Here is a 12,516-nt window from a genome sequence, read left to right as displayed (position 1 = left end):
TCCCATCGCTGCAACTCCCGTATGTACTCGGGAGAGGCGAAGGTCGAGAGCCGTGCATCCTCCGAAACATGACCCAGCCAAGCTGCACTGCTTCTTGACACAATGCCCGCTTAACCCGGTAGCCAGCCGCACCAATATGTCAGAGGAAACACCGTACACCTGACGACCGTGTCAGCGTGCATGGGCCCGGCCCGCCACAGGAGTTGCTAGAGCGCGATGGGACAAGGAAATCTTGGCCTGCCAAACCCTCTCCTAACCTGGACGATGCTGGGCCAATTGTGCGCTGCCCCATGGGTCTCCCAGTCACGACCAGCTGTGACACAGCCTGGGATCGAACCCTGGTCTGTAGTGACGCCTGCAAATTGATTTTAACAAACAATTGGTCCCCCAAAAAATGCAACCCTCAGTTGAATTTCAAAATCCCGATGTGGCCCTCGAGCCAAAAAGTTTGCCCACCCCTGGCCTATAGAATAGGCTATGGATCATTTTATTGAGACCACACTAGGCACACTTGATATTGCACACCCAGCAGAGAATCAGCTGGGGGGCAGCATCAGGCACACATGAGATACTAATTCTCAAACACTGAGCAATGACATTTAAATCGATTACAAATTACATGACCCTCCCATGGACTAAATAAAACAATTATAAAAAGGAATAAAGACTAAACCCTCTCCCTGACTGAAATTGAAAAAGCATGACCCTCCTCTGGGTAACAATTGTGTACATTTAATTAAAGGTTAGGCCTATTTTCTCATAGTGTGAGCTTTAGGAAAACCAATTGAAAACAGATTGAGTGCTTGTTCTTTTTAGTGTTTTCTTGTAGCAATGATCAACGGTGCTGGCTTTGTTAAGCCTTGGGGTGACTATTAATTTACAAAGGATCAGAGTTAAATACTTCAAAAACAGATTACATTTATTTCAAATTGTACAACCATGATTCAAGTGAAGAGCAGAGATTTAAGTTAGCATGATCGAAGAAATGATACACATTATGACAATCTTAGAATATTGACTACCAAGACACCTTGAAATAAGGCAACAGTAAACATGTCATCCCCCCACAAATGACTAACGTATGTACAGTTGATTACTATAGCCCCCCCCCCCCCCCCCGGCCCAAAAGGTATCATTTTGTCAATGCCAGATCTCTATGGCATGACTAATCATTCACCCAAATTTTGTCAAAATTGGGCCAGTGGTGTCTGAGATATCGTGTGGGTTAGCTCATATCCCTAAACATGCGTGCCAAATTTCATCACTAAGTCAAACAGATCAACAGAGTTGATATAGCCCGTTATAGCGCCACAGCAAGGTCGATATGAATGTTCTTGCATATGCTGAGTCTTGACAGTGTTTACCAAATTCTGTTACAATACGAATATCATTGACTGATTTATATGCATGTGCCAGACCACACCCAGGTGAATGTTTATTGGTCAATAGGAGCCATGTTGATTTAGCTACCAGTCTGGAAAATATTGCGTTGAGAGATCGTTTTCCATAAATGCCACATATCAAGTTTCGTGCAGATTGGTCATTCGGTATCAGAAGAGTAGGGTTAAGTGTTTTTCACACAATTCAAAATGGCGGAAAATCCATCATGGCGGAACTTATGGGTCCCGAGGCAAATTTGTTCCTTGTGAAGACAGGGACCGATCTACTAAATTTCATGACTTAAGGTCAAACGGGGTGAGGGGCATGACCTTACAAAGTTTGCATTTTCAATCTCGTTACAGAGCCACCATCTGGCCAATCAGTGTAATTTTCTAAATGCCGTAAAGCTATGGCAAGATGCATCATTCACCAAAGTTTAGTCAAAACCGGGCCAATGCTGTCTGAGATATCGCTTGTGACTAACATATGAACGTACTAACGGACGGAAACAGATCCACAATCTCTTCCCCAATTTCAGTGTGGGGACAATGACCAGCATACACATCTGCTCATTTATCACTCCAGTCTTAATCTGCTAAATTGTAATTATTCGCTCCTATGGCCTATTTATTGCCTACCTCCTCATGCCTTTTCCACACACTGTATATAGACTTTCTTTTTTTTCTACTGTGTCATTGACTTGTTTATTGTGTTATTGGCTTGTTTATTGTTTATTCCACGTGTAACTCTGTGTTGTTGTCTGTGTCACACTGCTTTGCTTTATCTTGGCCAGGTCGCAGTTGTAAATGAGAACTTGTTCTCAACTAGCCTACCTGGTTAAATAAAAGTGAAATAAAAAAATAAAAAATAAAAACAGGGAGTGTTTGGAAGACAAATGCAATGACAAGGCAACACTTGTACGTGCAGGAGATGAGACAGACAATGTTATACAGTAACACTTACATGTGCATTAGAATTTTTAATACCAATGTGCAAAGAGCAGATTTGAGCCATAGAAATACACTCAATAGAGTCATTCCTATGAATGCTTTCAATTAACCAACCACATTAACTTGGACTTGCATCTAGTCACATGACTGTGCAGATTTGGGACTTCCGTTTCTTTAACAGGGTTATGGTCTCTTCATTATCTGACGCACCAGTGGGTGAAACTTCGGAGCTTTCGGACAATGGAGTCTCACTAAAACACACGATACGTGTTCTGTCAGCATCAATGATTACTCAAACTGAAGCCGATCACTGGAAATAACTCACAGACAAACATTACGTACCTGTTAGTCTGTGTTGTCCTCGGTTTAATGCTCGCCTACAGAGGGATTATAACAAACAGTAAAAATTGTTTGAACAAAGCTTTTGATAACATAGCCATTACTTTCTTGTAACAATATGTGCAGAATGTGGATTAAAATTATAGTGTTATTTTAACATGCTAGTGGTCCTTTGTCCAAATAAGGACCTCTTAGCCCACACACTAGTTATAACTAGTAGCTAGCTACTTCCTCAATGGGAGATTTGTGCAAAGGTTCATGTTGTGCAACCGTTTCTCAGGTTAAGATTGAGGGGAGTGGTTCTTACTCTGCTGGGTGAGTACAGGGTGGTTTGATGGGTCCTGGTTCTAGTAATGGGGGTCGGGCTGCTCATATGTATTATTCAGGTTCCTGGAGGTGAGAGGAAGAGGCACGCTCAAACATGATCATCTCAAAAATAACTTTTCAAGAATAATTTAAAATGACAAGCAGCAGTGTAACACTGGCCACACACACACAGCAATGCCAAGTTAAAGGCATCTTAGATATATGGTTACTCTGGGAACGGGAGAATAACAAACAGTGCAGCTATGCAGAAATGAGTGTGTGTGTGTGTGTGTGTGTGTGTGTGTGTGTGTGTGTGTGTGTGTGTGTGTGTGTGTGTGTGTGTGTGTGTTTACAGGGGGATGGTAGTGAATCATGAGTGGAGGCCAAGGTCATTGCCATGGACATTTACATTTAAGTCATTTAGCAGACGCTCTTATCCAGAGCGACTTACAAATTGGAAAGTTCATACATATTCATGAATTATGTATGCGGTTTTGTTTTCTCTGCTGGTGCTCTTATGATACATCTGTGGCTGGCTAATGACTCTCCATTTCCCTATTATTCAATTCTTCTCTGCAGAGCAGACACTCACAGAGCTCATCTTCTTCAGTGTAATTTAAGAAAACCCAATAGGTGTTAATACCTTTAAGACATTCTGCAAAAATAAACAATTTAAGAGGCCCGAGTCTCATGGCACGAAATTAAAAAGTGTTTGATTTTCCAGTGTGCTAATAAAGAATCAAAGTCAATCACAACAAGTAAAATTACTCTGCGTTTCTTTATGAGTTGTCTGGATGGGTGTTATTGAGCGTGTGTATAATGGTGCATCTATGTATGTGTGCTAATGTGTACAGTAAATTAGTGATAATGTGCACTGTGTGAGCATGTATGATGATGTTTACAGTGTGTGTGTGTGTGTGTTAAATGCCTTGCCTGTTTGCCCCTGGCAGCACAGTCAGATAGCCCGGCTTCTCAGTGAGAGATCTTGTCACCGGTGACTGGGAGTCACATGCTTCTCCCATCGTCACTGTGTGTGCCTGTTCTCCATCTGGACCCGGGGCTTCCTCCTCCTTCCCCTGCTGTCCGGTAGACACCTCTGCAGAGCCAGCTCCACTCACTAGGGAACAACAACCCAGTCAGTACACTGGAGATGAAACTGTAGAAACGCATGAGTACACTTACAAGTTCTACAAGAGAGTTGAAAGTGGCTTAAAATGGAAACACATTTTTCACAGTCAACACGCACGCACGCACACACTATAGTTCCCACCAACAGACCAGAAGATGGTTGATACAGTGCCTTGCAAAAGTATTCATCCCCCTTGGCGTTTTTCCTATTTTGTTGCATTACATCCTGTAATTTAAATGGATTTTTATTTGGATTTCATGTAATTGACATACACAAAATAGTCCAAATTGGTGAAGTGAAAAAAATAACATTTCAAAAAATATATATATATTTTTTTTATCGGAAAAGTGTTGCGTGCATATGTATTCAAACCCCTTTCCTATGAAGCCCCTAAATAAGATCTGGTGCAACCAATTACCTTTAGAAGTCATACAATTAGTTAAATAAAGTCCACCTGTGTGCAAGTGTCACATGATCTGTCACATGATCTCAGTATATATACACACACCTGTTCTGAAAGGCCCCAGAGTCTGCAACACCACTAAGCAAGGGGAACTATGAAGACCAAGAAGCTCTCCAAACAGGTCAGGGACAAAGTTGTGGAGAAGTACAGTTCAGGGTTGGGTTACAAAAAAATATCTGAAACTTTGAACATACCACAGAGCACCATTAAATCCATTATTAAAAAATGGAAAGAATATGGCACCACAACAAACCTGCCGACTATCAATTTAAAGCGAGCTTCCCCTAAACCCTCACAAGCCTGCCATTGGTCCTTATAGTCATCTAGATAGATAGATAGATGAGGAAGAAGAAAGATAAATATAAAGAAATATTGAGAAAGTTGAGTAAACAACATAGAGAGCGAAAGAGGGTGAGACTTGGAGGGGTCAATGGATGTAAAGAGTCATTAATAGCCTGTTTAAACAATTAGAACACACTTCCAACATGACAAATGTGCTTATTATTATTCTTAGAAAGAATAAAGTTGGACTTGATTTTGTACCAGTGTCTTTGAAGGCCTGCAGGCTTGGAGGTAGTTCTCTGCTGCCTCCTCATGCTCCCTCAGCTGACTGAGGGCAAAGGCCAAGTTACTGAAGCAGCGGCCCTGAGCACGACGACTGCCCAAAGACCCTGACGCAGACACACAGAATGATGGGGAGAAAGGGGGAAGGGTATCAGGGAGAGACACAGAGTTTGAGAGAAAGGTAGATTACAAAGGGAGAGGGGTTAATACAGGGAACAAGAGACAATCTTTACAGCGTCATCACTTTTCCACTCACTTAAAAAAAGCATAAGTAGCTATGTCACGTTCACATCCCCAACAGCATGTGGGCTGGCGAAAAAAACATGTCTTTAGAACCGTTACATGCACATACGCACAAGAAATACCAGTGTGTGAGTCACTCAGTGGTGCTGTGGTAAGCACTCTGTAAGTCCCTATGGGATTGCCTCAGTGGAATCTCAGCCACACACACCCCTGCGCACGAGCACACACACACACACACACACACATACATACACCTCTCTTGCTAATGTGAGAGCTGCTCACAGAGACAGATTAGAGGCATGGAGAGCACTGGACACACCCAGATACTGTAAAGGATTAATCAGGGTATAATGAAATGTTTGAGGAATGGTCTGCCCCTCTGCCTAAACAATTATTCCTTACACGCCTCAGGTAACATGTTCCTCACACACACATGATTTTCTGCGGCTCAGTTGGTAGAGTGCTTGCACCACTTATACAAAAAAAATATGCACGCAGAGTACTTTGGAGAATAGCGCATGCTAAATGGTATATCATTATTACATGCAGTACATAACAGCACTGAACTTTGCAGAAAATACAGTATAACTATACTCTCCAGCGTAAGTGATGTAATAAGCTCACCATGCAGGCTGGCTGTCTATCGGTGGTAGTCCAGGGCCTGCCGGTACTGGCTTAGTGTGTTGTGAACGGCTCCCAGGTTCTGTAGGACCACGGCAAGCCTGCTGGGCCTGGTGCTGACCAGGGGCAGGGCCCGCTCATAGCACCAGGCTGCCTCCTGGAACAACTTCAGCTGGGAGAAACTCAGGCCCAGGTCATTGTACACCTTACCTGAAAGACTGAGGGATAAAGTCACAAAACTGTGACCAAATTGTTGACTGACAACGCTGTTACTCATTTGTTTTTTCCTCAATTCAGTTAATCTGACAGTTTACCAACCGAGCAACTCTGGGTTTTTGATGTTGTTGCTCAGCTCAAGGCAATCAGTGAGCACAGTGATGATATCATCCATGGTGAAGTCATCTGATTGGAGCATGTGACTCCCTGCATATTTGAAGGCCGTGGCGGCTGAGTCCAGCTTGCCTGCCATCCTGTAGCTCTCCCCAGCCCTCTGGAAGCTCTGAGCTGCCTGGATCCAGTCCTGAAAACACACAGCTTGAATCAGAACCAGCTCTATGTAGGACAGTCAGTGAGCTGTCAATATATAGACCTGGCTGCTACAGATCTCAAATGAGTCAGTCAGACACTGCAGCTCTTAAAAATTAGGGATGTGCATCTTTACCTTTCAAGACGATTCGATACATATTTAGATACATGGGCTACAATACCATACAGGAACGATAAGTTTAAAACGATCTGTGCGATTCGGTTTGTTTGGAGGAACGAATCGAAGCGATTCAGTTCGATGCAATGCACTAACATTTGTTGCATAAACACATTCCTTTTCTATTCTAAATTCAAATATGCTGCTGATGGAGCTTATGAGCTGGGCTTCTCTGAACTGGATCTGTCTGAGCCGACTTCTCTGTTTGTGTGTGTGTGTGTGTGTGTGTGTGTGTGTGTGTGTGTGTGTGTGTGTGTGTGTGTGTGTGTGTGTGTGTGTGTGTGTGTGTGTGTGTGTGTGTGTGTGTGTGTGTGTGTGTGTGTGTGTGTATGTAAATGATGTACTGTATATGTCTATGTTGTATGTAGGCACCTGGGCTGAGCCATAAGGGAAACTGGGTATCTACCTTGCTTTTGATCTGAAATCCCCATCACCCACTAATTCAGTCGTCATTTTTGCACATTAAAAAAGTGTTAGCTAGTAATGTATCAATATTTATTTGTAAACAATTTGCTATGACATACCCAATGATTATAAAGCACAACTTTGGATTTCACGCGTGTCTCATAATGGAATGGTTTAGATCTTTTGGAAGTTGGACCTTTTGGACTCGAGTGAGCTCCTTTTCTTCTCCCGCTTCGACCATGCAGTGCAGGTAGCAAAAGTGATTGCTGTCGTCATTATGAAATTATCAACTTTACCTTGTATATCTAAAAATGACCGTATATACTCATTGTTTCAAACAAAAACTACCAAAACTATTGCTGATGGTGAACCTGAACAATCAAAATAAAATCCAATGTAAGCCCTGATCAGCATGTATAGCCAGATGAGAGCCGTGTGTCCCACGATAGTTTAGGCTACTTTTATTCCGGTAAAACACAATTTTCAACAGCGCATTTGATAAAAATAACCTAGCAAATTACATTGGTTGTCACTCAAGTGATAAAGCCTAATATTGCACAAGACATTTTCAAACATCTGAATGCTGAAGGTGAAGCGCAGATGTGCCAGATCAGAAATAGGCATGCCTCGCGTTGGTCAGCGAGCGAAGCTGCTCGCAGTTTGACTACTGATTGTGCTTGGGGTTGTTCGGCATGCAAAATGACTTGTAGATTAATGACTGTCAACACAATTGTATGCTAAGTTTGACACTGAAGGAGAGGACACAGATGTCACAAAAGATGAGAGGCATTTTCTGGAAGGCAGAAAGAAAGTAATTTGAGCAACAACAAAATTGTGAACCATTTTGAATTGATTTTCGGACATATGCATGTTACACATTTGGATCGGTTTGGGGTCCCGCTGACCGATGCACTCAAATCTTAAACATTTGAACCAGGGACTGATGCATATACAGTTGAAGTCGGAAGTTTACATACACTTAGGTTGGAGTCATTAAAACTCGTTTTTCAACCACTCCACAAATTTCTTGTTAACAAACTATAGTTTTGGCAAGTCGGTTAGGACATCTACTTTGTGCATGACACAAGTCATTTTTCCAACAATTGTTTACAGACAGATTATTTCACTGTATCACAATTCCAGTGGGTCAGAAGTTTACATACACTAAGTTGACTGTGCCTTTAAACAGCTTGGAAAATTCCAGAAGATGATGTCATGGCTTTAGAAGCTTCTGATAGGCTAATTGACATAATTTGAGTCAATTGGAGGGGTACCCCTGGATGTATTTCAAGGCCTACCTTCAAACTCAGTGCCTCTTTGCTTGACATCATGATAAAATCAAAAGAAATCAGCCAATATTTTTTGGGGGAGACCTTCGCAAGTCTTGTTCATCCTTGGGAGCAATTTCCAAACACCTGAAGGTACCACGTTCATCTGTACAAACAGTAGTACGCAAGTATAAACACTATTTGACCATGCAGCCGTCATACCGCTCAGGAAGGAGACACATTCTGTCTCCTAGAGATGAACGTATTTGGTGCGAAAAGTGAAAATCAATCCCAGAACAACAGCAAAGGACCTTGTGAAGATGCTGGCGGAAACGGGTACAAAAATATCTATATCCACAGTAAAACGAGTCCTATATCGACAACCTGAAAGGCCGCTCAGCAAGGAAGAAGCCACTGCTCTTAAATCGCCATAAAAAAGACAGACTACAGTTTGCAACTGCACATGGGGGGGACAAAGATCGTACTTTTTGGAGAAATGTCCTCTGGTCTGATGAAACAAAAATAGAACTGTTTGGAAATAATGACCATCGTTATATTTGGAGAAAAAAGGGGGAGGCTTGTAAGCCGAAGAACACCATCCCAAACGTGAAGCACGGGAGTGGCAGCATCGTGTTGTGGGGTTGCTTTGCTGCAGGAGGGACTGGTGCACTTCACAAAATAGATGGCATCATGAGGGAGGAAAATTATGTGGTTTTATTGAAGCAACATTTCAAGACATCAGTCAGGAAGTTAAAGCTTGGTCGCAAATGGGTCTTCCAAATGGACAATGACCCTAAGCATACTTCCAAAGTTGTGGCAAAATGGCTTAAGGACAAAGTCAAAGTATTGGAGTGGCCATCACAAAGCCATAACTTCAATCCTATAGAAAATGTGTGGACAGAACTGAAAAAGCGTGTGCGAGCAACGAGGCCTACAAACCTAACTCAGTTACACCAGCTCTGTCAGGAGGAATGTGCCAAAATTCACCCAACTTATTGTGGGAAGCTTGTGGAAGGCTACCCAAAACGTTTGACCAAAGTTAAACAATTTAAAGGCAATGGTACCAAATACTAATTGAGTGTATGTAAACTTCTGACCCACTGGGAATGTGATGAAAGAAATAAAAGCTGAAATAAATAATTCTCTCTACTATTATTCTGACATTTCACATTCTTAAAATAAAGTGGTGATCCTAACTGACCTAAGACAGGGAATTTTTACTAGGGTTAAATGTCAGAAATTGTGAAAAACTGAGTTTAAATGTATTTGGCTAAGGTGTATGTAAACTTCTGACTTCAACTGTAGGTGAATCGTTACATCCCTATTATAAATGATACGAATTCATTGATAACACCCAGACACTGCCTATGGCAGTTCTCTAAATAATTTAATCGTGGCTTGACTCTGACACCGACTGAGGGTGTCCGAATAAAAAACAGACCATAATGACAGAGACTGGTCCTTCATCAGTGGCAGCTGGTGATCAGCAAAGATGAGGTAGGTGGGCAGGTTCACTAAAGATCTGAAAAGGTTAATGGCATGATTTCTCTTGGTGTTATAATTGTATTGATTAAACAAATTGCAAAGCATGATTTCTGAGCACCTAATACATTAGAAATAAGATGGCTCATAAGAATCAATCAACTGACAATCAATTAAAGGAGAAGTTGTATTTTTACAACTAAATTTAGGTATCGCTCAAGTCGCACAAAAGGAAATATGTTGCGGATAAAGTTTGGAATGACACAATTTCATGTGTACAACATCGAAAGCCCTGCATCACTATACTGAGAGCTTTGCCGTTTCTAAAATGACATATTTGGTTGTTTTTGGAGCCTTTGTTCATGTTTTTTCAGGGCCCCCATACTATACAACGTGGATGAGGAAGTGATTTGCTGTTTGTTTCTAAAGGTGTCTGGACCCTTCTATAAGAAACAATTTCCATAAAAAAGAAACAATTTCCATTTGGTTGTAAAAAAATAAAACTTATTCAACAATCATTCAACTATTGCAACTATTGCAATTTTTTGAGTACTTGAGCATTTCTTTTAGCAGAGAAGCTTGTTTTCTTCCTATTGTGGTATAGTCCTTACATAACATTCAATGTTCAGTCTTGAGTATTCTAGGCCTCATGCGTAAGTATCTTATTTTCTTTGCCGAAGATATGGGTGGGCTTCTAAATTCTGACTCAGCACAATCTTAATGTGCATGAAGGCAAATCTCCTGGTGGTAATACCTCATTATAAAAAAGCACAGCTTGGGCTTTTCTCGGAATGTATTGGATTGATTTTAAATCTTTTTAGGAGAGTATCCCACCTACATTTTGGAATGGCTTAAGGTGAGGAAGATAAGTACAGTTTACTGATGTTTTACAGTTCTCCTCTAATGGTTAGGGGTTGAGATTTTTGGCAGGGTAATCTGATTCTCGTGCTGAACCATAAAAAACATACACCTTGAGCTGACTGACCTTTAGGAGCAGGTGACAGTGGGACATTTTCATGCAGGTCTCCCCCTCACTGGCCCCGTCCCCCTGGCAGCGGTACAGCTGGGCTGCCTGGAGGCAGTGACCAGCCGCCTGGCTGTGGTTCCCCAGGGTCTCATAGGCTACGGCCAGGTTGAACTGGAGGTCTGCTATCCGCTCGCCCCTCTCTCCTGGCTGGGCCCGCTTCAGGAAGTCCAGCCCCTTCAGGGCTTTACCCGCCTCCAAGTAGGCAGCTCCCAGGTTAAAGGCACATGCCCGCTGGACCCTGGTCTCCTTTAGCTGTGGGTGATAGAGTATGGTAAGAGAGAATACTTAAACATTATAAAAGCTAACATAAGTACCAGTAAAAATGATGCAGCATATTTGACTTTCTTCCATACAGTATGTCTAAATATTGTGGTTGTCAGATGTATGTCATTGTGAAAACCAATTACTATTTGGGGACAATAAAGATTGTGTAAATACTGTAATTCATTTGGACTTGGAACCAGACAAGTTTTTGTTGCCTGGACATTTTCCAAACAATATAATCAGGTGCTCAGTTCTCCCTCTGACAGTATTAGCAAGCCCTATATTATATGGGTGAGGTGCAGGACAAAATGTCTCAAAATGGACAACAAGGAAGTAGCCTAAGTAATGTCACCTCTATGGAAGCTTTGAAGGCCTTTTTGAAGAGGCTGAGGGCTTCTTCACAGTCCCCTTGCTTTAGGGCAATGTGGCCAGAGGCTGTGAGATCCTCAATGTCCATCTGGACCTTCAGGACATCAGCCTCTTTGTCTTTGCTCTTTACACCCCGTCACTCTTATTTTTCCTGCCCTCATGTAATGGGTAGCTATCAGATGCCATGTACAGTATAGCATTATGAGGAAACTGATGCAAAATTATTTTGAAGGTCTGATTGTCACACTCACTCAGGTCATGACACTGAAAGAACTGCCCTCCTTTGGTGATAGTGAGAACTTGCTATGTGGCAAACAACATGAGGACTCACTCAGTGCCTGTCCTTTTCAAATAAATGTTGAAGTTTAACCAAGTCTATTATGAGCTCACCGAAAGGCGTTTATTTTATAGCCAGAATTATCGCATTCAAATAAACATTTTTGAGAAGTAGCATGGACAGATGTTTATCATGTTTGCTAGCTAACTTACTTACTTGAAACCACATGACTAATTAACGCATTAGCTTCTCGAGTCTTGGTAACATGGCTAACGTAGCTAGTTTAGTTAGCTATTTCAAGATGAACAGCCATCCAAGACAGAGCCGTTGAAATGAGTTAGTTAGCTTGACAAATACATTGGTCAATTATCCGTACAGCCGTAAACCCTAGTTAGTCTATATCACACGTTTTAGCTGGCATTTCTTGTTAGCTTGCTAGCTAATGTTAGGGAGTTACTGGTTTCTGGAGACAGGGAAAGCTATGAAGTAGCAGGTCTGTTGCTATGGCAATATTAAATAGGAAGTGAGGAGTATATATTAAATATTAAATAGGAAGTGAGGAGTATTTGGCCATATACATTATTTTCCACAATTCCACAAAAGGAGACTGAAGCAGCAACTTAAATATCGTATTGCTAGCTATGATTATTTACAAAATGTTTACATAATTTTTTAATTTTTTTTTATTAAGTAACGAGTAAACATCTCCCAGAAAGTTATTTATGG

At 41.6% G+C, this 12,516-nt stretch overlaps 1 protein-coding gene across 1 annotated transcript; it reads right to left on the bottom strand.

Moving 5' to 3' along the window:
• Nucleotides 1-1,123: 1,123 nt before the first annotated feature.
• Nucleotides 1,124-11,718, bottom strand: LOC139572589 (tetratricopeptide repeat protein 24). Its single transcript, XM_071395290.1, is given in 9 exon segments — nt 1,124-2,581; nt 2,673-2,707; nt 2,977-3,059; nt 3,909-5,137; nt 5,140-5,314; nt 6,021-6,205; nt 6,314-6,515; nt 10,839-11,132; nt 11,497-11,718. Coding segments are annotated over 6 exon segments (1,104 nt in total). The 5' UTR covers nt 11,602-11,718; the 3' UTR covers nt 1,124-2,581; nt 2,673-2,707; nt 2,977-3,059; nt 3,909-4,994.
• Between the last annotated feature and the right edge of the window lie 798 nt (nt 11,719-12,516).

This window comes from Salvelinus alpinus, chromosome 4 (assembly GCF_045679555.1).
Source record: "Salvelinus alpinus chromosome 4, SLU_Salpinus.1, whole genome shotgun sequence".
Lineage (NCBI taxonomy): Eukaryota > Metazoa > Chordata > Actinopteri > Salmoniformes > Salmonidae > Salvelinus > Salvelinus alpinus.
The sequence above is the reverse complement of the archived record's forward strand: the minus strand, read 5'-3'. Positions and strand labels throughout refer to the sequence as shown.